Source organism: Dipodomys spectabilis, unplaced genomic scaffold (genome assembly GCF_019054845.1).
Source record: "Dipodomys spectabilis isolate Male_0828 unplaced genomic scaffold, ASM1905484v1 ptg000215l, whole genome shotgun sequence".
Lineage (NCBI taxonomy): Eukaryota > Metazoa > Chordata > Mammalia > Rodentia > Heteromyidae > Dipodomys > Dipodomys spectabilis.
Genome location: NW_024870892.1, coordinates 210,612 through 237,401, shown reverse-complemented (window position 1 = coordinate 237,401; position 26,790 = coordinate 210,612). Strand labels below are relative to the sequence as shown.

General features: G+C 41.3%; 1 protein-coding gene across 2 annotated transcripts in view; it reads left to right on the top strand.

The window, feature by feature from the left end:
- Tmtc4 (transmembrane O-mannosyltransferase targeting cadherins 4) overlaps positions 1 to 26,790 on the top strand; it is a 53,426-nt gene that overhangs the window by 13,807 nt on the left and 12,829 nt on the right. For both annotated transcript variants that reach the window (XM_042697316.1, XM_042697317.1), the window contains exons 5-11: positions 829 to 916; positions 12,079 to 12,179; positions 15,512 to 15,604; positions 15,820 to 15,984; positions 17,208 to 17,410; positions 19,510 to 19,681; positions 19,768 to 19,899. In XM_042697316.1, coding sequence (XP_042553250.1) covers positions 829 to 916; positions 12,079 to 12,179; positions 15,512 to 15,604; positions 15,820 to 15,984; positions 17,208 to 17,410; positions 19,510 to 19,681; positions 19,768 to 19,899 — 954 coding nt within the window. The remainder of the gene's footprint in view (positions 1 to 828; positions 917 to 12,078; positions 12,180 to 15,511; positions 15,605 to 15,819; positions 15,985 to 17,207; positions 17,411 to 19,509; positions 19,682 to 19,767; positions 19,900 to 26,790) is intronic.

The following is a 26,790-nucleotide window of genomic DNA, read 5'->3' as shown; positions in this document are numbered from 1 at the left end:
AACACAGTATTTTGTTTTTTGAGCCTGACTCATCCGCTCAGTAGGATATCTCCCGATTCCCACTGTTTTCATCTTGTGACTCTTTCCTCTCACTCTGTTCCCCAATTTACCCATTGACTCCATTTGGGCCTGACAAATAGATAGGTAGCAGAGGCAGCTTGGAAAGGTCATCCTGTGTCCTTTTTGGCCTAAGTGATGACTTTTAATAAACGTTTCCCATTTTATATCCTTCTTGCTTCTAAACAGTTGTTTGTTTGTTTGTTTGGTCATGGGGTTTGAACTCTGGGCCTGGGCACTGTCCCTCAGGCTCTTCAGCTCAAGGCTAGTGCTCTACCACTGGAGCCACAATGCCACTTCTAGCTTTTTTCTATTTATGTGGTGCTGAGGAATACAACCCAGGGCCTCATGCATGTGAGGCAAGCACTGTACCACTGAGCCACCTTCCCAGCCCCAGCAGTTTTTTTTCAATATCATAGCCTCTGAGCTGATAACATTTTCCAATTAAAAACACTCTGTGGGGCCATGAAAGGCCCAATGCAGAAGATCTTGGTGTAATGCATTAAAATCTGCTGGGCACATGTCACTAGTGTACACCTTGCACAGTCACTGTTGAAGCCAACCCACCTTTTCCAAGCAGTCTCAGACCCAAGATGAAGAGAGCCAATTATAAGACAGTACCACAGAATTATTGCACTGTTGCACATTCGTTAGTGATTAAGACTAGCAGGCTGCTTGTTTTATATGTCAAAGGGATATGTTTGTATTTCTAATGTGCAGCAATGCTTATATGTGTCTTAGTAAATCTCTTTCTTTTCCCCTTCTTTTAAGGTTGCTGGTGTTGTCGGCCGTGCAGACCTCCTGTGTGCCCTGTTCTTTTTGTTATCTTTCCTTGGCTACTGTAAAGCATTTAGAGAAAGTAAGCATTATGTTTGCCTTCTTAATTTTCAGCCTGTATGTTGTTGTCCTGTCAAGCAGTGTTGTAACAGGTGGGAAATGATCTGTTTGCTCATGATCATGAGAGAACATGGGTCAGAGGTATAATTTGTCCTTGATCTGTCTGTCTACTCCATTGCCTTTATCATAACACATAGCTCAATAATGCTGATGCAACTGTTGATATGGGAGTGTTGGGGTGGAGGGCATCAAGGGAGCAGGCACCAAGCCACAGGAGGAAGCAACACCTGACCCCAAGCACTTGGGGTAGATTTTTGCTGTTTCATTTCTGGCTGAGTCATGGGATTGAGCACTAGTCTGGATTCTAGATGCCCTACGTGTTTATAGCTCAGCCACTAGCCATAGTTTCCTAGCGTGGGTCAGACCACACCCATGAGAGCCTTTACTCGCTGTGCCTGCATGTTCCTTCTGCGCCATGGCACCTGAGCTTGTTTTGGAGCACATGTTGTCTCACAAGGGTGACTTCCTGAGATCTAGTACCCCAGACTCACACCCTCTGTGTTAGAAGCACAGCGTTTTCATTAACATTTCTGTGTTTCTAGTTTTCTTTGCTCAGTTTTAGCTCAGTTTTAAACATGTGAAAAATGGAGTGCGCTCCTTTGTCTGTAAGTAAGAGCTCTTTGGAAGAATCCTGAAATATCCTGTTAATGTTCCACTTTGCACAAAGGGTGCCTAGGAGTCTGAAGAGGTGCACAGTGGCCAGGTGCTAATGGCTCATGCCTGAAATCCTAGCTACACAGGAGGCTGAGAGCTAAGGATAGAGGTTTGAAAGCCAGCCTAGGCAGGAAAATCTATGAGACTCCAGTTAATAGCAGAAAATCAGAAGTGAAGGTATGGTTCAAGTGGCTTAATACCCTTAGTTCAAGGCCCAGTACTGGCACCAAAAAAAAAAAAAGGTATACATTATTCACAAACTGAGATTACCAGAGGAGAAATCAGAGTCCTGTATACAGAAGTCATTCATTCAGGCATAAGTACATGTGGTCTCCAATAGAGACTTACAAGCCTATGTTGTTCATTCCATCAACTAATCAGAAGCCAAACTTTAAGGGTATTTCTTATACCAGACCATGGGTTTGCAAACCTAGAGAGACAAAAGTTCATGTTTGGACAGGGCTCTGGACTTACAGATGTGTACGTGTGTGTGTGTGTGTGTGTGTGTGTGTGTGTGTGTGTGTGTGTGTGTGTGTTCCTGTTTGTATCAGTGCTATTGAGTTACATCTCCAGCACCAGTCCAGTATATTTTGATTAAAATAAATCTCACGCCTATAATCCTAGCTACATGAGAGGCTGAGATCTGAGAATCGCGGTTCAAAGCCAGCCTGGGCAGGAAAGTCTGTGAGACCCTTATCTCCAATAAACCACTAGAAAACCGGAAGTGGCACGGTGACTCAAGCGGTAGAGCGCTCTCCTTGAGCTGAAGAGCTGAGGGACAGCACCCAAGCCCAGAGTTCAAGCCCCACAACCAACCAAATAAATTTTTAAAAATAAAATAAAGCTTGCATTTAGCCTGATGCCTTAAGAACAGACTATCTCCATCCTCCATACTTTCCTGTGAACTTTGTCCTCCTGTCCTTACCTCTCAGCCTTTGCTCAGTGTTACCTTTTCATGTTTGCAGAACAGAAGGCCATGGCCTTTGTACCAGTCATTTCTTGGCTGATCTCTCTAATTTCCCTTGGTCTAATAGAGAAGAGCTTTTCATACTCCTGGGAATTCAGTGTCTATATGTTCATTTGGAGTTAGGAATGTCTTATGAGTAACCACATTTATGTTTTCCCCGAACTAGTCAGTACAAATGTACAAAATCCAGGTGGCCAATACATATGCATGTCATTGCAATGACAGTTCCTGTTCCACTTGCCCATATTTGCTCATGTTCAGCAGAGAAGCAAAATTTGGCCATGGTATAATTTAAATCTAGTATTTCCTGGGATGCAAATCATCATGCCACTGGATGTTTAAAGTGAACTGTTTAAAGATTTGATTTCCGTACATGTTAGAGCTGAATGTAAAGTTTAATAAAGGCCTGGCATTAGTTACACATAAACATGAATTTCTAAAAAGGTTTTCACAGTGAAACAGACTTAATATTATTTTACAAGGACCAAAAATTGAAGTACTCTGAAATTAATTATTTAACTAGTTAAAAGGCTCTTTCAGAGACCACATCTCTTTTTGAGTAACCTCATTAGGTTTCTTTATAGACACAGTGTCTGTATTATAAAGCTCTGGACAATTTTTAACTGCCTAAGTTTATTAGCAAGCAGCTCTGTGCTGAGCTCTGGAATACTAGCATTCAGAAAATGAAAAAAAAAAATCTACTCATATACCATTTCCAGACCTCTTTCTGGTTTTTTTTTTTCTTTTTGTTATTATTGGTTTCTTTTTCTTTGTTCTCTTTTATCTTTTGTGTACTTAACTATGTCTCCAAACAAGGCCTTTTGCAACAGAATCAAAAGGCATGTTTCCTTGTAAAGGCAGCACACTTGCATTTAAAAAATAATAATAATTAAGTCATTATATCACTAACACTACTTATTATTTCTGAGTACCTGAAACAAACAGTGCTATTCTTGCAATGAGATATTTTGTCAATATTTTTATCTGTTTTAAAGCCTGGTATTTCCTATTGGAAACAATCCATACACAGTAAGCTTGCTAGAATCAGAAAAAGGTTTTCCCTTTTAAACTAATAAAATAGTCGTCTTATTGGAATGACACTGAGAGGCAGAGAGTCTCTTCCATTGAGGAGGGGATTTGCTGTGTTTCAAGGACAGTCATTTTAATCCTAAACTATAATTCATAATTCCAAAGATGAGAGATCAAATCTCTGTTGTTTTTAACCTCCTAAGTATTTTCTGCTCACTCCTTAGCCTAACACAAAATAGTTATAATTCCTTTGTGTTTTCAGTCTAAGTCATTCATTTTTCTTTGACTTAGAATCACTCAACTTACAGAGCATGGCAGCCGCCCAACTCACATCCTACTGGACACCCACATTTAATGGAGTTGGGGCTGCTGCTGAGTGAATGCCGACGGTGGCAGCCAGGTTTCCCTTTCTTTCTGCCATCATGTTTCTTTGGTTCCTCCAATGCTTAATTTTCCCAAATTTGAGGACAGCAAGTTCAACTTTCCTTCTGCACATGAAAGCAGGCTTGGTTGGGTCCAACTTTTGGATGTGAATCTGATGCTCATTGTGTGACTCTGGCAGCTTCAGAGTCGTGGCCACCTGTCAGGGTGGCACAGTTCCCACACACACCATGACGTGCCAGTTACGCTAGGCAGAGATGCCAGGCAGAGGGTGGTGAAGAGGGCTCACTTGTACAATGTGCTGCTTTTGCTGAAAGGAGAGCTTCCCCCCTGGAAGGAGTGCCAAGTCTGAGGCACATGCTTCATTTAATGGGTCACATCTGTTGGCACTTGTGGGCGTTAGTGCTGACAAGTGTCTTTCCGCATGTTGCTTTATTTATTTATTTATCCACCTATTTATTTCCCTACACTTCCTTCACTGGTCAGCCTTTACCTCCATTTACCTAAAGGGTTGAATTATCTTTGCTAACATACAGTACTGAATTAAGGAAAGCATCATCAAGGCAAATCTCTGTTACATTCTGGATCTTAAACTGGTGATGTGTGCCATGGCGTGTAATTGTAGCCCAGTGAGTGGTCTTCTGAAAAATGAGAGATGCAGCATGGTTAAGAATGGTACTTTTTTCCCATCCTCTCCTGAGTCATTGGAGCTTAAAATATAACAATCTGGACAATGAGGCTGAGAATTCTGGGTAAAGGTGACATCCTGCCGCGCTTATGCAGAGCCATGTACAAATTAGAATTCCTTGTCTTGGGGAAATTTTCCTGAACAGAGATAATCCCTAAGTCTTAACTACACAGGAGGTGACATCAGCTTCTCGAAATTTAGTTTTACTGCTTTTAACAGTTACTTCTCAGTTTAAAATTTGAAACCTGTATCTTTTGTGTGTGTGTGTGTGTGTGTGTGTGTGTGTGTGTACCGGTACTATGGCTTGAATTTAAAGACTTGTAACTCTCACTTAGCTTTTTTGCTCAAGGCTGACACTCTACCACTTGAGCCACAGCTCTGCGTCTAGTCTCTTAGATTTGTCTTTTTGGAGTGGCTTCTCACCATATCCTCAGAGTAGCTGATGTCCAACTTTAATATTCTTAATGTAATTTTTTAAATATATTTTTAAAAGTCTTTTACCTATTGAGACTTATTACAGTCCTGAAGAATCCAAAGGCTAAATTAAAAGTGAGAAAACTTCTGGCAGTATTTTTCTATACTAGGAAAATTATTAGCTTTATTCAATGTTATTACATCTCAAGAAATATCACAATAAGGAAGATTTCTAGGCATGAAAATAAAGGAAACTATTGACTGATAGTATATAAGTAGCAATCATATAAATTACTAAGTCCCAACTATTTGTAAGGTGGCCTAGTGCTATCTACTCAGTCATCTTATTGAAATCTTCAGATTTGAAATTCAAGAATGGTTAATGTCATTTGGTAATAAAAACAATGTCACAGAAACACAAGTCCAACTTCATCAAGGCTATGTTATATGTTGGCGATTATTAGCATTAGTCACCTTGATAAACCAAAACTCAAAGTAAATTTTAATTCAGGGAAGTATGTGGGTAAAACTATGTGAGTCTAGGCTACCCCAGAACTCATACCCAGTACGTTGGTTTAGTTTTACTGGAATGAACTTTGGTTGCTCACCCCAGTACTGTAAGTATTTTGCCGACATTACATAGGTTGGCCCTGGTTTATCATGAACTTCAACACAGACTCCACATTTGTAGAAGGACCCCTTAGACTTATATAGTTTAAAAACATTAAGTGTTTTGGTGGAAAACTCAAAAAGCACACGTGCATGCTTAGTCGTATGACTCTTGCTAAAATATTGAGTGGTTAATCTGGCAAAAATTATAGGAGAATAGGTTAGACCAAACTAGGCAATTGGTTTATGTTTTTAAAGGTAGGGGTAGAATACAGATGTATGATGTACAAATATTTTAACTATGAGCTGGGATTCTGATCACCTGGGCCCATACACTGCTCTGAAGTAGAAACAAAGTGAGAACTATATATGTAACTTTAAATTTTTTTGTAACCATATTATAAAAAGGAAGTGATAAGCTGAAATTTAATAATATACTTTAATAGTTCAGTTTGTCAACAATATAATTTCATTCAGCAATTAATAGAAAAATGTAAAATACATTATGTTTTCCATCCAGAGACTTAGAGTCAGACGTGTGTGTTATACTGTACCACATTTCCACTGGGAGAAAGTAAATTTCAAGTACTCATTAGCAATAATGACTTCCCTCCAAGACAGAAGAGGTGGGAGGTACTTCTCTGCAAATGAAGCTGTTACTGGGTTAATAACTGACTGTTGAAATCTTGCCTTTGATCTGAAATTACCAACTGTTTGAAAAGTGATGCCTAATATTTAATGATCACTAAAACCAATGAAACTTCAGCCAAGAAACCATACCTTCATATCTCATTTTTTGGGTGTGATTTAGGCAATTTCTGAAAATTAAGGGAAGAGAAAGACTCTTTTGGAAATGTTTTGGTTTAGGGTGTGAGAAGTATAAAATTATAGGCAGAACACTCAATAACTCTAAAGGCTTTGTTTGCCAAGTTTTGGTGACATGTGACTGTAATCCCAGCTACTAGAGTCACTCTCTAAGGCCTACCCTAGGCAAAAATTGCAAGGCCTTATCAAAAATTATTCTAAAATATAAAAGGGTTGGGAGAATGGCTCAAGTGGCCAAGCAGCCGCCTAGCAGGCTTGAGGCCTGAGTTTTAATCCTCACTTCCTCCACCCAAGGAAAACTGTTTGCTGTGCATTATCTGTATCTCAGTAAGTCTAAGTTAGCTATCCAAGAAGAAAGCGGTTTAAATTCTAGATAGGACTAGCTGAATTACTAGCCCATGCTTTTGAAATTAAGAGCAGAGAACCTTACATTAGGAAATTATGTTTAGGCAAAGAATAGAAATACAACTTGTAGGAGTGAGAAAGATTTTTTTAAAAATCAAATCCAGATAAAAGTTTGAGGTAGGCAGAGAGCAGTGAGTGCATTGGTCTCTAGTGAATACCTGGACTGAATGTTTAGTCAGCATGAAGACTCCTTCCTTATTCTGGGTCTAGAGTTTTCACGTGGCTGTCTTTTATCCTGTTTATTCAGTGGAGTCATTTATCCTCATCGAAGGCTTTCCATACAATCTGGTACGATGAGAATACCCTGAAGTGGTCTGGCTTATCCTTGGGAGAACTTGTTCCGAGAGGAGAACCACACACTGAGCCCTGGCACAGGCCATCCCTCTCTGCTATGTGACAGAAGGCCAGGGCTTCCGTTGCGCAGGTGGCGACATTGTGAACTGTGGTCACTTTGGGTTGTGCTGTTTGGACTCTGTTCACTGTTCAAACTTGTGTGCACTTTCTCAGAATCATACCCTTAATAGTAACTAACATGTTACCTTTAAGGTTATCTTGGCCACTTTTTTTTTTAATTTTAGGGGTCTGACAACGTTTACCTCCTAGTGATGGTTAGCAAATACCCAAATGGTAGGCTTCCATGACCTTTTTAATCACTTAAACTGGAGTCATACATAACGTAATGGGCTTCTTTTTTTAAGCTGTTATGGTTATACTTGTCATCGTTTGGCATTATATTACATACATATAACTAATTTCCACAAACTTTAGTTTACTTGATGGAACTAAATATGCTTATATATACCTGCATATATATATATATATACATACACATACTATGTATATACACATTATATATGTGTATGTATATATATATCTTGTAACTAGAGCTTGATTTCCAAGCCCCAAGCTACGAAAATAACTTCAGAGAGGCAGACCTAGGCTCTAGACATAAGGCAGAATATTCTTTAAGGACTCCAAGTTTTAAAACAGATTGTGTTTTAAGTTCATTTCCATCACTGAAGTTCCTCAAGTCAAGGGCAGGTGGCCCCCTGCTGGAAGCGTCCTGGAAAGGATTCTGCTTCCTTCAGTCAGGTGCTGCTGGCTGCTTTGGTCAGTACAGTTTTCAGTCCTCTTTCAAGCCAGGCATGGTGCCAGTGAAGCAGCTGTGTGCAAGCGTACTATGGCCAGCTGCGAAGAGCATCCGAATGGTCTAGAAAGCTTGTTGAAAGGGTGCTGGCTGATTGCAATCCTCAGAATTCCTGACAGCAGGACCTGAGTCTGTATTTCGTGGAAGATCCAAGTGTCAGTGCTAGAACACCCCAACTGCCCCCCACACACACACACACCCCACTCCATGAGGCTACCGTTTTAGAGCAGTAGTACTCAGCTGGTAGTAGTATCCCCATCAGTGTTATTTGGCGATATCCGTGACACACCCAAAGGTATTACTGGTATCCAATATGTAGAAATTCCCCCATAACAAGGAATCAACTAGCCCTAATGTCAGCAGTGCTGACAAGAAGAAACCTGTCAGGGGAAATAACAGAGAACCAAGGGTTTATAACAAACTAAAGACTGTTGTGCTAAATTGTTTAGAGGCTGTGTTTTGTCCTAAATTTATCTAGGGGAATCTGGTGGCAACACCTGCCCACAGGAGCAATTAGGCCCCCAGTAGGACCAATTTCTGTTCTGAACGTAACAAAGAAAATGAATTCAGAAGTTAGACTGCCTGGCTGGGCAGAGGTGTGGTTTCACAGTGATATTTAAAAGATTAGTAGGATTTCGCCAAAGGCATCATAGCCTGAGGAGACTGAGGAAGCAAAGCAAAGTGAGAATGTGTCGAGTTGATTGTGACTGGAAAGGAATATAGACCCTAGGAAACCAGAGAAGTGGCCGGGTGGTCACAGCAGCAAGTTCACTAGTGAAAACCACTCTCAGAAGGAGAGCCCTTTGCCAAAGGCAGCGACAGATGTGAGTCCCATCAGAAGTGAGCCCTGCTCACCTTTTTTGAGTGCCCAGGGGTTCAGCTGGGTTCCCACAGACTTCATCACTATTTTTTTTTTTTTTGCCAGTACTGAAACTTTGCCAGTACTGGACTTCAAGCTTGGTGCTCTGCCACTTGAGTCTCATGCACACACACACACACACACACACACACACACACACACACACACACACACACACACACACACACACACACACACACACACACACACACACACACAGCCTTTCTGCAGAGTCTGTTTGAAATAACATATTCCTTTTTGCCTGGACCCACACTCAGAACACTCTCCTCCTAGTTTACTCTTCCTTACCTGACTGAGATGGCAGGCATGATTTTTGGTGTCTAGTATCTTCCAATTGAGATAGAGTGTCACAAACACTTTTGCCCAGACCAGCCTGCAACTTCAGGTATAAGTCCAGGTCTCAGCCTACCATGCAGCCTGGATGATAGTGTGCCACCCACTCCGTGCTTAATTATTGGTTGAAAAGTTTCCTGAACCTGGGTGTGTGTGTGTCTGTCTGTCTGTGTGTGTTGCGCGCGCGCGCTCGCGCGTGCATGTTTTGCCTCAGCTGGCCTTGAACATAATCCTTCCAATCTCTTCCAATCTCGCCTCCTGAGTAAGTAATATTACTGATGTGACCCACCATGTCTGACTCATCATTTGATGTTGTTCAGGCTTCATCATCTTAACTTAAAGAGAAAACCTAACCACTACACCACGGTGGCTCATGTCTGTAATCCTAGCTACTCTGGAGGCTGAGATATGAGGATTGAGGTTCAAAGCCAGCCTGGACAAGAAAGTCCATGAGATTCTTATCTCCGATAAACCACCAGAAAACTGCAAGTGGCACTGTGGCTCAAGTGGTAGAGTGCTTGCCTTGAGCTGAAGAGCTGAAGGACAGAGCCCATGCCCAGATTTTAAGCCCCATAACAGACAAAAAAAAAAGAGAGAAAAAGCCTTTTGTTTGAGTACATTTCAATAAATATTATTTTGCATGATCAGATGCACACAGTCATTGTACTGTTCTGTCCCTCTCCTAAATTAACAAAGTTTTAATCCATTTGTTGAGCACTAGAGGCTAAAAGCACCTCTACCCAAATCGGGCCTCACTGGTGTTGGTAAGATGAGAGTTCTTCCATCATGGGGGTTTGCAGATTAGTTCGTAAAGATACACAAATTGTTTATATCCCCTCTTTGATGTTCTGCATAATACACACACACACAAACACACACTTATTGTTGGCCTCCCAAGCAAGAAGTTTAATAAGAATCAAGCTGTACATTTCATAACAGAATGACTCACCAGCCACCCCCTTGACAATTACATTGAACCTAATGGAAATTTTGTTTCCTCCGTCCTGTGGGAATTTTGCTGTTTTGTGTGCAACATTTATCAAATGTTTGCTTTGGTTCTGGCACTGTCCCAAATGATTATTTTAAATATTCATGTCTTAGTAGGATTTTTTGCCTAAAATGTTTATTCTTGCTTGTAACTTAACTCCTATAAAATTTGAGTATAGTTATTTATTGGTATGACAGACTAGTGATTTTTTATTTCTATACAACATGTAGCATGCTGTACTTAATCTTTTTTAAAAAAATATTTTATTGTTATTTTAGAGGTGATGTACAATGGGTTACAGTTACATAAGCCAGGTATGAGTACATTTCTTTTTGAACCATGTCACCCCTTCCCTCCCTCTCTCCCAGCTTTTTCCTCCTGCCCCCATGTACAAGTTGTAGAGTTCATGTTCACTATTGTCTAGTGTCTAGTGAATACCACTGCTGTATTTATTCACCCTTTGTCCCTCCATTTCTGTGCCCCTCTTACCCTCCCAAAGATAAGTAAACTAGCAAACGAGACAAAAGGAAAAGACAACAACAACAAAAAAATCTCCATTTCTTGAAGTTTATTTCATAAAATATTTTATATGATCATATGCACATAGCTATTGAGCCTTTGTGATTCGTTCCTATGAATATCCTCCTTTGGTCTCACTGTGTGAGTGTCTAGAGACCTGTGGGGTTGTTTTTTTCTTCACCTTCTTAGTATGATTTTTAACACATGCACCTTTAAAGGGTATTAAAGGTTATATACTGAAAAATATAACTTCCTCCCTGCCCATGCCAATTTTTCTTTAGAATGTCTCAGAAACTACTACAGCCAGCTTCTCATGTATTTTCCAGAGATACGTGTTTTGCTTTCCTGCAATTTATAACACAAATGACAAGATATTCCACTATAACAATCCCTTTCGAGTCTGTCCTGTGTTAACTTAGGCTACCCCAATTTTATGGACAAGGGCCTCAAGACAGGAGGGAGAGTAACCTGCACAGTGTGGTGTAGTAATTGACAGAGTCGGAAGTCAGGACTGGAGTTCCAGTTGTAGGTAGAAATGACCCGAGGCACCTGGGCATTCTTACAGGTTCAGGATTTGTTCATTTATTAGGATGAGGGGCTAGGGCTCAAAGGAAGGCTAGAGATGGGTCTACCTGTGCCCTTCTGTCCCTCCCAGCAGTAGAGTTCTGGCTCCCAAGTTGTGTGTGGCCGGACCTGCTTAATTGGAAGGTGGTTTAGGGTTCCGTGGCTTTCACCCTCATGGGTTGCTTACTGGGTCACATGTCTAGCAGTGTTTGGACTTCCTGCGGGTTGGCAGCCCACCTGACCCATGGCTTTCTCTGTCACAGCCCTCCATGAGTACTAGAGGCCAGAGCCAATAGACTCATCTGAAGCAGAAAGCCAGCCCTGAACTCTAGAATAGTAGTCTTGGAGCTGTTCCCCCAACATGACCTCAACAGTGACCACTGGGGTCATCCTGCCAGCAGACACATCATCTGCACTCAGAATTCTCAAAACAACTTGTCAACGTGGTCTCATAGGCGATTGGCAGGCTGGGGAATGGGACCTTGCCCAGTGGGGATTCTGGGATGTTACATCTTTCTGGGTATATCTCAGGAAGAGGAGAGATATACACCCCATTTAGAGGCACTGTCCAGCCTGAACTGCAGAAATGCACACTGGCCTATAGAGGCATGCTGTCTGAGAAACACATTGCTTTCTGTCTGTGGCATGCTTGGGAATTTTAGTTCCTGACATTAACAGGCAGATAAGTCACACGATTTTCACATTCATCTCCTCTTGGCAGGTAACAAGGAGCGAGCTCATTCTTCAACTTTCTGGGTGTTGCTGAGTATCTTTCTGGGAGCAGTGGCCATGCTGTGCAAAGAGCAAGGGATCACCGTGCTGGTAAGACCTCAGACACAGCTGGGTTCCCATCGCACATCTGTTCCCTCTTCTCTACAGACAGTGGCCAGCCTGCTCTGTGATTCCCTCTAATTCTGTACCCTATTGCCAGTCTGAGGTCAGACACTCTTCTGGAACAGTGGCTTGTGCTGTCATACTTCTGCCGTTTCCGCCATGTTGTTTGATGTGTTGACCGGCTAGCTGCTTGTGGGAAACAATGTGTGGGATGTTCTTGTAGAGCCAAGATTCATTTTCTTGGAGAGTTCCTGTAGACAAAGAAGGGGAATGGCTTGTGTTTCCTGGTTTGCTCTCACATATGTCAGCAATCGTAGGTGCGACAGAAGACTGGCCCAGCAATGCATGTGGTTCGGGAGGTAGTAAGAGCTGCTGCCTGGAAATGAAGAAATGCTGTTATGTTACCAAGCTAGCTGTGCTTCAACCTCATGCATTTGAAGGCTTCTCTGAACCTTGAAGTCTCTTTATATGTTATATAGTAAATGTATTATCTTGGTTCGGGGGGTTTTTTTAGGGAGTGTGCCAGTCTTTGGGCTTAAACTCAGGGCCTGGGCACTGTCCCTGAGCTTTTTTGCTCAAGGCTAGTACTCCATCACTTGAGTCACAACTTCATTTAACTTATGGTGGTTAATTGGAGATAAGAGTCTCATGGACTTCCCTGCTTGGGCTGGTTTTGAACCACAATCCTCAGATCTCAGCCTCCTGAGTAGTTAGGATTACAAAGCATGAACCACTGTGCCTGGCTCAGTTTGGTTGTTTTTAAATTTGAAGATCTATCTTAATTTAGGAAATTTAACTAAAACTTAGGACACTTATTTTAACCAGAGATAAAATGTTAGGAAAAAAGTTGACCCTTTTTCTATTAAGTTCTATTCCAATTTTTAAAGCCAACTTCTCAACATTATTTTCTTAAAGTGTAGTTTACTCACTTTATACGTATAGCTTCAGTCTGATTAAGTGTGACCCATCATTCCAACCGTGAACACAAGTTAGAAGCTCCGGAGAGGACCCTGGTACCTCTCCCTTATGCCAAAGCAACCTGATGGTGTTTTTCAAAAATGGAAAAACTCTTAAAAGAGTTTTACCATCTTGTGTGATTAACAGAACGGTAATGTGGCTATATTCTTTCTGATAGAAAAGTGACCTGCGAGAAAAATCAATATGCTAGTATGTTTCAGAAACAAACACATTATGATTCAAAACATAATGTCTTAAGTTTTGATAGATGGGTAATTTCATATCAGTTGACTCGAGGACCCATTGTTGCTTCAGTCCTTTAGTTAAAACAAGTACAAACCAGGTGCTGGTGACTCATGCTTGTAATCCTAGCTACTCAGAGGTAGAGTGTTAGCCTTGAGCAAAAGGTTCAGGGACAGTGCCTAGGCCTAGAGTTCAAGTCTCAGGATCAGCAAAAAGAAAGGAATGAAGGAAGAGAGAGAAGGAAGGAGGGAGGAAAGAAAGGAAAGAAAGCAAGCAAGCAAGAAAGAGAAAGAAAGAGAAAAGCAAATGTATCACTTACATTGTTGAAAATGTCCCCTGTGGGAAGGCCCATATTACCCACATTGTTAGACATTGGACAGCCCTCAGGGACATAATCATTCTATTTAGAACCTCTGCTCTAATAGTTTGAGAACAAGTAGTGTCCAAAACATCCCATCCCAGAACTTGGTAGACCTGTCCCCATCCCAGATCTGCTGAGTCAGCATTGCATTTTAACAGGTCTGAGGCCCTACCAACTACATTAGCATTTTGGGGGTGTTCAAGATTGTGTTGGAGGGGGTAACAATGCCCAATAGGAAATGGACTTGTTACCTCGCTCATGTAACTGTAACCCCTCTGTACAGTATCTTTACAATCAAACTACATATTTAAAAAAAAAAAAATAGAACAGCAAATAGTTCTTGTTTGCTTATTTCACAGTATAATCAAAAAAGCTTTGAAATAGTAAATTACCATCACCAAAAAGAAGATTAGGTTGAGTTTACGTAAATAAAATGGGCACATTTTGACGCTGCCTTTTAAGTCAAAGAGAAGAGTCTTAGCCTTATGGCAATCATGATCACCTCTTAGGGACTGTCTATAGCTCCAGGCCAAAAAAAAAAATGAAAAGACAACAGCCACTCAACAGGAGGCTCCTGCCTTGTATAGAACAAGCAGAAATGGTCTTCTGTGACCCACAATGACCATGTGTCACATGAATGAGTACAATCAAGACTGAAATGTTTAACCCAGCCTTGGCCTGTGTATTCGATAATTAATGGCTCCCAGCATTCGTGGGAGAGGGTTAAGTAGGGTTGTCATCCTTACTGTGAAATCCACAAATTACTACTGACTTCTGATAAATTCTGATCTCTTTTGCCATGAAACCCCATATTAAAAACCCAAGTCATGTATATTCAGACCCCTCTCTCTCCAGATTGGGCCATGAGTTTGGTTAGATGTTGCTGCCTGCTCCTGGGGTTTTTATACAAAGTCCATGGCAGGGTAGAGAGTAGAGCCTTATCCCTCCTTTGGCCTATAAACCATAATTTTAGTAGCTGTCATAGCAGCTGCTAGAAAGAAACGTAGGCAGAGCACCAATGGCTTCACATAATTAGCCAATAGTGGTGTCCTTCCCCCCAGGCTGGCAGAGGTACTACCATCCTCAGCATGTCGTTTCCAAAGTTGTCCTGGGCATCTCCACTCCAGCCAGCTAGAAGAAGAAAACAAACTTTTAAGCCATACCTCCAAAATGGTAAATGGCACTTCTCTCCACATGACCTCACCTGACTGTAGAGCAAGCTGGGAGTTGTAGTCCAGCATGTGCCCAGGGGAACAGACACATGAACAATTAGAACTGTTCCCAAAAGATCTCCAAAGTTTCCTCTGATATTTACATGTGTGCCTATCCATCCATGCTCCCCATGCCCAAATCAGCCAGCAATTTAAGTGTAGCTCTGTGGCTTTGTTCATGATACTGCCTTTGTTAAGCAGAATTACTGCTCAATATCTAACCATTGTTACGTGAACTAAGGGACTGTTAAATGTTGAGAGAGGGTAGGATCAGGACCACTGGGAAGTCTAAATTTCTAATTATCTTGAAGCTTAGTACTCTTAAATATCAACTACAGAATCATTACTGTTTTACGAAATAAAAATGTGCTATAGTAACATGCGCTAATTTCATATGAACGTGGAATGGTTCTTTTTAAATGCTGAAGAGTTCTTCCATGGTTATCTAATCCTTCACATTCTTTGTGTAGATTAAATCATAAAATTGTGACTTTAATTGTACTTAACCCAGACCAGCCTCCCCATGAGTGATTGCTTTGCTTCCTTAGGGCTTGAATGCTGTGTTTGATGTCCTGTTGATTGGCAAACTCAGTGTGCTGGAAGTCATCCAGAAGGTGCTTCGTAAGGACAAGTCATTAGAGGTGAGTTACATACACACTATTGTCTCCATCCCAGACATAGAAAATGTCAAGTACGCTAATTTAACGTGCCACTTTCCAGGTATTTCTCTTGGCTTTTTAATTTTTTTAAATGTAGCCTTTTCATGCAGTATCAAAGTCATTCAGGCAGCATTGCTGTACAAGTGAACCTGTGAGTTGAAAATCCTAAGCAACAGGGGCTTCATGTGTCCTTTCAGAATATCGGTGTGCTCAGGAGCGGAGGCCTCCTCTTCCGAATGACCCTTCTCACCACTGGAGGGGCTGGTGTGCTCTATGTGCGCTGGAAAATCATGGGTACTGGCCCGCCAGCATTTACCGAGGTGGACAACCCGGCCTCGTTTGCAGACAGCATGTTGGTTAGGGTAAGTACTGAGCCTGCTGTCTTCTCAAAACTGCCACATTCCCAGCGCCTTCCTGGTCCTCCTCACCTCCGCCCCTGCCAGCCTTACAACACCCCTGATGAATGGACACACTTAATTCCACGCTTGTTGATAGGGTAGGATGATGCCAACTTAGGGCATCACGAGGGTTGGTGTGAGCTCCTTGGAAGTTGTCTCCTGCTATGTGTGAGGAGCTGTTTTCTGGGAAGTTGGCTCCAGGGACACCAAAGTGCAGGGGTGCTCCAGTCCCTACATAAGATGACAGAGTATTTGTGACTCACCTGTGCACATCTTCTCGGAGCTTTAAAAAAAAAATCTCTCACTCATATTTAATACCTGATAAAATGCCTGCATATCACTTCATTCACATGGATGTGTGAAGTCCTTCCTTACTGCAGGATGCAAGTTACGGTTTGCCTTTTGGAACTTTCTGGAATTGTTTTTTCTAAATATGTTCAACCCAGGGTTGATTGGATGTGTGGTAAGTTAAATCCAGGGATACAGAATCCACAGATTCAGAGGTCCAACTATATCCTTTCTAATGAAAGTGAAAAAGTTAGTTCTGTCTCCCATCCAGTTCCTTGTCAGTCTTTGTAAAGTACCCTTGACCACATGGTTTGTTATAGAGGAAATTATTTATTTACATGAAATGTAACAATATTGGTGGTTTCTTAAAGAGTCTTAGCAGTGTCTAGATGCTTTATTCTCTGAGGTTTGCCCCTTTTTTCCTAAAGGCTATCAAGCCATAAATTCTTAGGTACTTTTTCCTAGAGAGAAATCAAGAGGACAGCCAGGAACAAGACGCTTTTCTTAGCGTTATTAACAAATGGGTAACTGACCCTGAGACCTCGGATTTCGTGGGTCAGGGGCTTTCGGCATCACCACATAAATCCATTACGTGTTGCTTGGCCAGAAAATAGAACAGATGTATTGCGTGGGGGTAATGGCCTCACTGTATTTTTAATATACTAAGATCTGAATGAATTGAATAAATTGCAGGCTACAGATAGATAGATAGATAGATAGATAGATAGATAGATAGATAGATAGATAGATAGATCCAAAATATAAATGGCAGCATTTTATTTTTATGCAACTGCTGTGTCCTTGAACAGAAGCCTGTGAATGCCTCACAAATGAAGTTAAGATATATGTTCTTTCAAGTTCAGTATCAAGTAAGTGTTTGTTTTCCTTTTGACTGACAGGCCATAAACTATAATTACTACTATTCATTGAATGCCTGGCTGCTGCTGTGTCCCTGGTGGCTGTGTTTTGATTGGTCAATGGGCTGCATCCCCCTCATTAAGTCCATCGGTGACTGGCGGGTAATTGCTCTAGCAGCACTCTGGCTCTGTCTAATTGGCCTAATATGCCAAGCCCTGTGCTCTGAAGACAGCCGCAAGAGAAGGTAAGAGGCAGTGAGGAATTTTAACTTCCGCCCTGGGTCAAGGCTGATGCATTTTGCTAAATCCAGCACTGATCACTGTAACGATTTTATGGACGAAAATGTCGAAGGCCATTTGTTCCAAATACATATTAATGGTAAGGATGAGTTCCCTCTGCTCCCCGCCCATGGCTGACTTCAGCTAGTGGGGAGGGTTATGGATGGCTGCTTCCTGTCCCCCGCCCCTTCCCCTGGGAAGTAGCACTCTGGGATCCCTCTCGCTGTAGGTGGTAACGAGTAATTTATGGTCAGAACAGAGAGTGTAATTTATGTGTGTTGTGCCCGTTATTTTGCAATTCTCCTTTAAAAATAAAAAGCCCAGTGAAGGCGAGGGTGATTCCTTTTGCTGCCATTGAGTACCAAATAAGTTGCCACTCCAAAGCGACTATTCTTTCTTGACAATAAAAGATTTTTTAAAGGTTATTAAGAAAATCAAGATGCATTGTACTTATAAGCTGATTTGTTGAATAGTAACTCATCTGTACACCTAAAGATCGTGAAAATATAATTTATAAAAAAGAATTGGGAAAGATGAATATGTTTCATGAAAATGAAAACTCAGATGACTAATGTGAAGCACAAGCACAGAACTAGATTTGTAATGTCTCCAAATAAATAAAGGTTTTAAGATCATCTATGTCTTAAAAAATCAGTTAGTGATTCTTAAAGTACAACAGGCTTAAGTCCCGGTCAGTTCACTACATGTGAAGTGGGATTTTTGAAATGGTGTAATTACAAGAAGGAGCCACTGAATTTGACCTAGCTATTCGTCAGTCATTTCCTTGCATCAGAGGGGACATTGGGAATGATCCACTAGTTTGAGAAATGTTTCAGTGTTCAATCTTCTTTTTGTTTGACTTGGTAATGTAGCAGCAAAAAAAAAATTTTTATTTTAGATTTCATAAAATCTAAATTGCTTTACTAGTCTTCCTAGAGCTATATTTTTTCCATGAAAACTACATTAAATTTGGGGCCTATCTCCCTAATTCCTGTATGGTTTGAGAGATGGTTAAAAAAAAGATGAACACTTGGGCGCTGGTGCTCATGCCTGGAATCCTAGCTATTCAGGAGGTTGAGATCTGAGGATCCCAATTCAAAAGCCAGCCCAGATGCAAGAGTCCATGAAATTCTTATCTCCAATTAACCACCAGAAAAAAAAGCAGTGGAGCTGTGGCTCAAAGTGGTAGAGCAAAAGGGCTCAGAAACAGCACCCAGGCCCTGAGTTCAAGCTCCATAACCGACAGAAAAGAAAGGAAGGGAGGGAGGGAGGGAAGGGAGGGAGGGAAGGGAAGGGAAGGGGAAAGAAGGAAGGAAGGAAGGAAAGAGAGAGAGAAGAGAAGAGAAGAACTACCTAGATGCTGGTGTAATTTATGCCCATAATCTTACCTACTTGAGAGGCTGAGAGCTAAGGATTGTGGTTCCAAGCCATCCTAAGCAGAAGTATTTCCAATTAAACAGCAAAAGCCTGAAATGAAGGTGTGATTCATCAGCCTTTACTGAAAAAAGCTAAGGGATAGCACCCAAGCCCTGAGTTCAAGCCCCAGTACACATACACTCACACACACACAGAGAATATGTGAATTAATAAGGCCTCACAATGTAATCATTCTGATTTTGTTAACATAAATTTATGATTTGTAAGTGTTATCCTTATGCTTGATGTTAAGAGCCTTAGTCATATTGTTATGTCTTATCCCATACTGCTAGCTAAACTTTCTACGGTGACATTTTTTTGCTGATGAATCTTTTTTTTTTTTTTGCCAATCCTGGGGCATGAACTCGGGCCTGGACACTATCCCTGAGCTTCATTTACTCAAGGCTAGCACTCTACCACTTGAGCCACAGCACCACTTGTGGCTTTTTCCTGTTTATGTGGTACTGAGGAATCAAACCCAGGGCTTCCTGTCTGCTAGGCAAGCACTCCACCCCTAAGCCACATTCCCAGCCCCTACTCAGTGCATGGCATGAAGAAAAGTCTTTATCATTACCTTAATGTTGAGTATGACATTTTTCTTGAGAAGTGTGGAAGTAGCTATTTTGATGGAGCACTTTGCCTCTTCCAGAATCCTCACCCTGGGCCTGGGATTTCTCGTGATCCCATTTCTTCCTGCAAGTAACCTGTTCTTCCGAGTGGGCTTTGTGGTTGCAGAGCGAGTCCTCTACCTCCCCAGTGCCGGGTACTGCATGCTGCTGACTTTTGGATTTGGAGCCCTTAGCAAACACAGTAAGAAAAAGGTATCGGCCTGGAGTGGTGCCACTTCCAACCAGAACACCTCCACACAGCTCACAAGTGACGCTTGCCTTGTCTCTCTGTTATTAAGAAACTGATCGCTGCCATCGTCCTGGGCATTTTATTCACCAACATGCTGAGATGTGTGATTCGAAGTGATGAGTGGCGGAGTGAGGACCAGCTCTTCAGAAGCGCCCTGTCCGTGTGCCCCCTCAATGCTAAGGTACCTTGGCTGCCAGATTTCTTTTATGAAGATGACTAGGGGGTATTTTAAGTCCTCCTTCTGAGTAAGAAGGAAATTTATCCTTGGACAGTATCCAGAATAGGACCATGACCAAATATTTGGGGTTTTCTTTGTCGTTAGTGTTTTTTAATGATTTTTAAAGCTGTATTAGAATTGCACTTAGCCAAAATAATTCTAAAGAAACCATTAAAACCATACATTATCAACAAAACAGATGACTTCTGATAACCCATCACATTTCCAGGGTAGAATTAGACAGGCACATATGTTAACCATTTAGTGTGACTTCTCAAAACCAATGCCCTGGCTATATATAATATGAAGAGCTATATATAATATGAAGGTTCCTATACCTGAATGGACAGGAAGTTGATTCAGGAAGTTTAAACTGCTGTTCTGTTTGCTATGAGAGAGAGACAGAGACAGAGGGAGAGAGAGTGAGAGAGAGAGAGAGAGAGAGAGAGAGAGAGAGAGAGAGAGAGAGAGAGAATCTCCTGGAGTTCTCTGTTTGTGATTCCTTTGACCAGATTAGGTGAGGTTAGATTGGCTACATTTTAAAATTGGGAGTGTTTTTGGTGAGGACAGTCTGATAGGTATTTATTCTACTTGTATTTTTGATGAACTTAAGCTTTTAACTCAACCAGCTGTGCCTTTTGAGCTTTCAGTGGCCTTTTCTGTAAGAAGAGGATAATGTTCCTCTTCTAAGCTTGTTGTGAGGGCTGAGTGAGTACACGTGGAGGGGGGTAGTTTTCAGAGGTGAATTTTAAATTGGGCTTCACATGAACTAGCAAGAAGGAAATTCTGTCTGCTGAGAATGGAGGCCAAGGCATGAGGTTAGGATACTTAGTATAGTTATTATCCTTAAAGGATGATACCTCTTGGGCTGTTTGAATTGGAGCTGCACCAAGATGCTGAGAGTAAGAGGAGTTCTGAACTTCTGTTTCATTTTTTCATTCTGTATTTTAAGCAAAAATACATGAGTAAAAATAATAAATAGTTGACATCTCACTGAGCTGACTGAAGTGAAGGATAGCTAGAAAGGTGCTAACTCTCTATTTGTTCTTTTCTTGAATTAAACTATCTTGCTCATGTTTTGCAGTTAAGAGAGGTAAATACTGTGGTATAATTAATAATGTGCTAATAAGGATGTGAGAAAAACAGACATAGCAAAAAGAGTGAATTACTCTGAGCTTTTGTTCTTTGCCTTGCTGAGTGATCTTTTTTTTGCTACTAAAAATAAAGTACCTGGGATTTAATTTCTTTTTTTTAATTTTTATTTATTTTTTATTGTGAAAATACTGTAAAGAGGGGTTACAATTACATGGGCAAGATAATGAGTACATTTCTTATCAAGCATTGTAGCCTCCTCCTTTGTTTCCCCTTCCCATCCCTTCCCATCCTCCCACCATCCCCCCAATCCTCCCTGCCCCCCCCCCCAAAGTTGTAAAGTTCGTTTTCGACATAACAACTTGTACTTCTCATTGTTGCAACGGGTCTACCTGTATCCTTATTTAAACGATTTGTTTTTCCCCTTCCCCTCCACAAATTATACCGACATCAAATACAGTGAAAACAGGGGTTATACTGTGGGGAAGGGACATACAAAGCAACAAAGAAATAATCTTATAAATGCGTTAGAAACAATTGCATGAAAGAAAAAAACACTTGAATACATATCTTAGGATTCATTTCCCTAACGTCACCTTATCTGACCTTTTCTGCTTGACTCAGACATATACTAGATATTGCAAATAAGGGAAACCATGGGACCTATGTTTCTTTGGGCTTGGCTTACTTCACTGAATATAATATTTTCCAAGTCTTTCCATTTCCTAACAAATGGGCCAATGTCATTCTTTCTGATGGAGGCATAGAATTCCATTGTGTATATATACCACATTTTCTTGATCCATTCATCTACTGAGGGGCATCTGGGTTGGTTCCATATTATAGCTATAGTAAATAATGCTGCAATAAACATAGTTGTGCTGGTAGCTTTAGTGTGGTCTTGTTTGTAAACATTTGGGTAAATGCCCAAAAGTGGGATTGCTGGGTCATAGGGGAGCTCTATGTGGAGTCTTTTGAGGAACCTCCATACTACTTTCCAAAGTGGTTGAACACGTTTACACTCCCACCAACAATGAAGTAAGGTTCCCTTCTGTCCACATCCCTGGGATTTAATTTCATACTTGCAAATAGGTACACCTTTTCATTTCACTTGTATAGCAGGAATTGCCCCATCTGTTCATATCATCTCTTATAGAGCCCTATTGCTAATTTCTACTTTCCTCCTGTTATCTTCCTATTGTAGGTTTTAGACACAAGAATGTTTGCTTTCTTTGTTCTTCTGATGGGAGAAATTGAGATATGGAAAGATTATATTGATATTACTTAGGTGTTTGATTTGGGTGGCTAGCTGGCGCCCTGGCACCATGTAAATGAGGAACCTGGAACGTACTTGTTGTCTGTCCGTATGTAACTTCACCCAAGTAGACTGGAAGACACAGGAGGTACAAATGGGCATGCTCTGTTTCCCTTCTTAACCTAAAGCCTACATGAAGACCTCACCTTCAAACAGATCCACTGCTAATAGCCCTTTGCCCAAAAATTTTTTACAGTGATACTATTCAATCTAAGCAAGATAGGAATTGTTTTGTGTTATATTTTCCACTATAAATTGAAGTGGCATATAATTGTTTTCTTTTTGTATATAAAAAAAAAGCTAGGTCAAAGAAGAGATCTCATTTAGGAAAACACAGTGACAGAGAACTTACTTTTTTTTATATAAATGTATTTTTTTATTGTGAAAATACTGTACAGAGGGGTTAAATTACATGGGCAAGATAATGAATACATTTCTTATCAAGCATTGTAGCCTCCTCCTTTGTTATCCCTTCGCATCCTCCCCCCCCTCCCCCCCCCCCCCCCCCCCCCCCCCGTCTCCCCTACCAAAGTTGTAAAGTTCGTTTTTCGACATAACGACTTATACATCTCATTGTTGCAATGGGTCCTCCTGTATCCCTGTTTTAACGATTTGTTTTTTCCCTTCCCTTCCACATATACCAACATCATATATAGTGAAAGCAGGGGTTATACCATGGGTGAGGGACATACAAAGTGACAAAGACATAATCTTATAAATATGTTAGAAACAATCGCATGAAAGATCTCTTTTTTTTTTTTTGTCAGTCGTGGGGCTTGAGCTCTAGGCCTGGGAGCTGTCCCTGAGCAATTCAGCTCAAGGCTCATGCTCTACTACTTGAGCCATAGTGCCACTTCTAGTTTTCTGGTGTTTTGTTTTTTGTTTTTTTTTTGTGATTAAGTGATTACATAATTTCCCAAATTTCACAGTATTGTGGGATAGTGATGCTCATTAAAAGTCACAAGCTCATTCTAACTTTCCTGGAGCAAATTGTCTATCACAGTCTATATAACATATAACGGTGTACACATATACACCATACATGTGATCAGCAGCATGGGATTATTTAGTAGCAGTTCGACCAGGTGAGTGGAAGTTCTTTGTTTATTAAGTCCTGTTAATTTTGTCGTATCACCTAACATTTTGGATTTAACATCCACTAATCAAGGAGACCATGTACCGTTTGTCTCTTTGCTCTTGGCTTACCTCACTCAACATAATTTCTTCTAGCTCCATCCATTTCCCTGCAAATGCCATTATTTTGTCATTTTTAATGGCTGCATAATATTCCATTGTGTATAGATACCACAATTTTTGGATCCATTCATCTGTGGTGGGGCATCTGGGTTGTTTCCATATCCTAGCTAGAACTTACTTTCTTATACTTGTTTCTACTTGACATGCATGGACATTCAGTTAAGCAGTTGGCACTTGGCTTTAATTTAGGCCCAAATTTACAAACTGAGACTAAAATCCTTTTTTTTTTTTTTTTTTTTGAAGCTTACAATATCAATGTAGGTACTTGCTGTCCCTGACTTTCATTGAAATTACCTACAAAGCTTTGCATATGGCAATCACTTAACCTCAGTTATTATTGAATTGGGCTAAATAAAAATTGAACTTACTGAGACTTCTATGAGTCTGAGTAAATTTGCAATCATTTTTTCATTTTCAACACTTAAAAATGGCTTATATATTATCAGCTCTGATAGAATTCTACCAGAATTGATGGGTGGAAATCAGAATATTACACTTCAACTCTGAATAAGAAAGGTCATATACCACCATGAATACTTAGAGGATTTTCATGTGTTTCTTTGCATGTATTCATTACTCAGTCAAGATGGTGGTTTTCATCTGATTTTTGAGCCTTGACATATGAAACACAGATGCTGGAGGGAAAGTTGAAAAAACAGGCTTTTCCACTCTTTCACATATACCATCGAAACAAAAACCACTCATTCTATAAACATGGATTCAAGTAACCTCATTGGGGCAAGTAACCTCCTTTGTTGCCTTTCACAACCTAGACAACTGCTTCCTGTTCACGGAATCCCCTCTCCCAGTCCATGGGGTGAGGCTGTTTACTAGCTCGTACTTGTGGATGGTCTTCCAGGGCTGGGTTAAATTTTTTATCTCATTTCACGTAAATACTATAGTCAGATTTCCAGAGGGCCTCCCCTGGGCTTCCAGCCGGTGTTCTAACTGAGCGTCTAACAGAACACTGCCTGTGCTGCAGAGGGCAGTTGAACTCTGTGAGCTTTTTATGGAGAAAGCAGAATTCGCCAAGCACAAAGGAAAACAGCAGGGGCTTGGGGGCAGAGGCAGCTGGAGTCATGTTCACATGGAGTAGAAGCTGTGTTTGTGTTCTGGGCACCACGAGGGCTTCCCTTGAAGGTGGCATTCTCCAGCCTTGAATTATTTTGTGCATGGGATGGGAAGAAAGTCACACTTCCAATCTGAGGTTGGAGGGAAGAACAAAGTCAAGCCATTTATAACACACTTTACACAATATGCCTTCTGGCATTCACTGAGCTGCCACCAGGCTATAATTTAAGGGTGAAAATGCATATGAGGGGACAATACTATGGTCCAGGAAGTTTAAATTATACTGTGTGGTATGCAGGAGTGAGTACACATTGACATCGCCTGCGATGTCTCTGCTTGTGATTTCTTTCATCAGATTAGGTAAGTACTTTAAAATGGTCAGGGTGAAAGGACCTGTTTATGTGCTTACCATTCCAGAAATACAAGCACATCTGAGGAAGAGCTAGTGCTGTAGGGTGTAATTGTCATACAGGATGTGGTTCTATTTTCAGAGGTGATTTCTGTACAGTGTTCAGGTTAAACATTCCTAGCACCAGGCACTGGTGGCTCACACCTGTAAACGTAGCTACTCAGGAGGCTGAGATCAGAGGGCCGTGGTTCAAAGCCAGCCCAGGCAGGAAAGGCTGTTGAGACTCTTAGCTCCTGTTAACCACCAGAATACTAGAAGTGGTGCTATGGCTCAAAGTGGTAGAGTGTTAGCCTTGAGCAAAAGAGCTCAAGCACAGCACCCAGGCCCTGAGTTCAGGCTCCATGAATGACACACCAAAAAAAATTCCTTGAATGTGGCATTTGCTGTGTTTCAGGGTATTTATTCGTTTACTCTGACTGCCATGCCAAAATGCCAGATGGTGTGGCTTAAATAACAGAAGGCTGTTCTTCAGATTTCTGGAGGCTGGAAGTCCAATGTCACAGGCTGTTTCTGCTGAGACCCCTTCCTTTGGTGTATGTACATGACATCTCCCTGTGTCCTCATGTGGTCTTTGCCATAGGAATCCCTGACTTCTCTCAGTGTGTCTAACAAGCCCAGTGCTGGGCTCCAGCAGAACACACCTGTAATCCTAGCTACTCAGAAGGCTAAGATCTGAGGATTGGATTTGAAGCTAGCCAAGGCAGGAAAGGCCTTGAGACACTTATTTCTAATTAATCACAGAAAAAGCTGCTAGGCAAGTGGTAAAGCACTAGCCTTGAGCAAAAAGGAGCTCAGGGACAGTGCCCAGGCCCAGAGTTTAAGCCCCAGGACTGGCAAGAAAAAAAAAAAAAAAGGACACCCGTGAGATTGAATTGAGGTCTACTCATGTGACTTCATCTTACCTTAATTATCACTTGGAAGACCCTCATAATACAACAGTTGCATTATGAGCTACTGGGGCCTCAGTTTGTGAGCTTTGAGAGACATTGTTTTGGATCCATAACACATAACTAAAGATACCCTCTACCATTAGCCTGCCTTTGAGCACCTTCAAATCTTATCCAGAAAGTCTGTCCCTTAGAATACAATCCCAGACTACATAAGGCCAAGCTGCCATTGCTAGACACATTTCCCCCAGAGGCTCAGGTGCCCAGGGACACCATAAGGCAGGGATTTGCTGGGCTTTTGCTCCCATCAGGCTCCGAGCTGCTGGCAGTCACCATCCATCTACCCTTACCTGAAGACTTAGGCAGCTGAAATGTGGTGTCTGGTGAAGACCCTCTTCCAGGCTTGGGGATGGCTGTCTTTTCACTGTGTTCTCACATTGCAGAAGGAAGGAAGGAGGACTTTCCAGAGCACTAACATCACCCTCATGATCTGATCACACCACAAAGACTCCACACATTATTAGAAGCTAGGATTTGAACATAAGAATGTTGGAGGGACATCAACATCCCTCCCACAAGGGGTGTAAAGCAAAATGCTTGCAATTCCATCAGAGAAAGATGTCATACAGGTAAAGACCATAGTTGGGAAAAGGGGGCAGACAGAACAGTTGTTTGTTCCTCTCACAATCATGTGAGTGTGACTCTAATGGAGTGTGTAGGAGGGGAATTTAAGGCTTAGTAATAAAAAACACAGCCTAGTTTCGTGATTTTCCAGTTTTCTCTGATGGGTTCTATTATTATTTCTTCTCCCGTCATACTTTAGT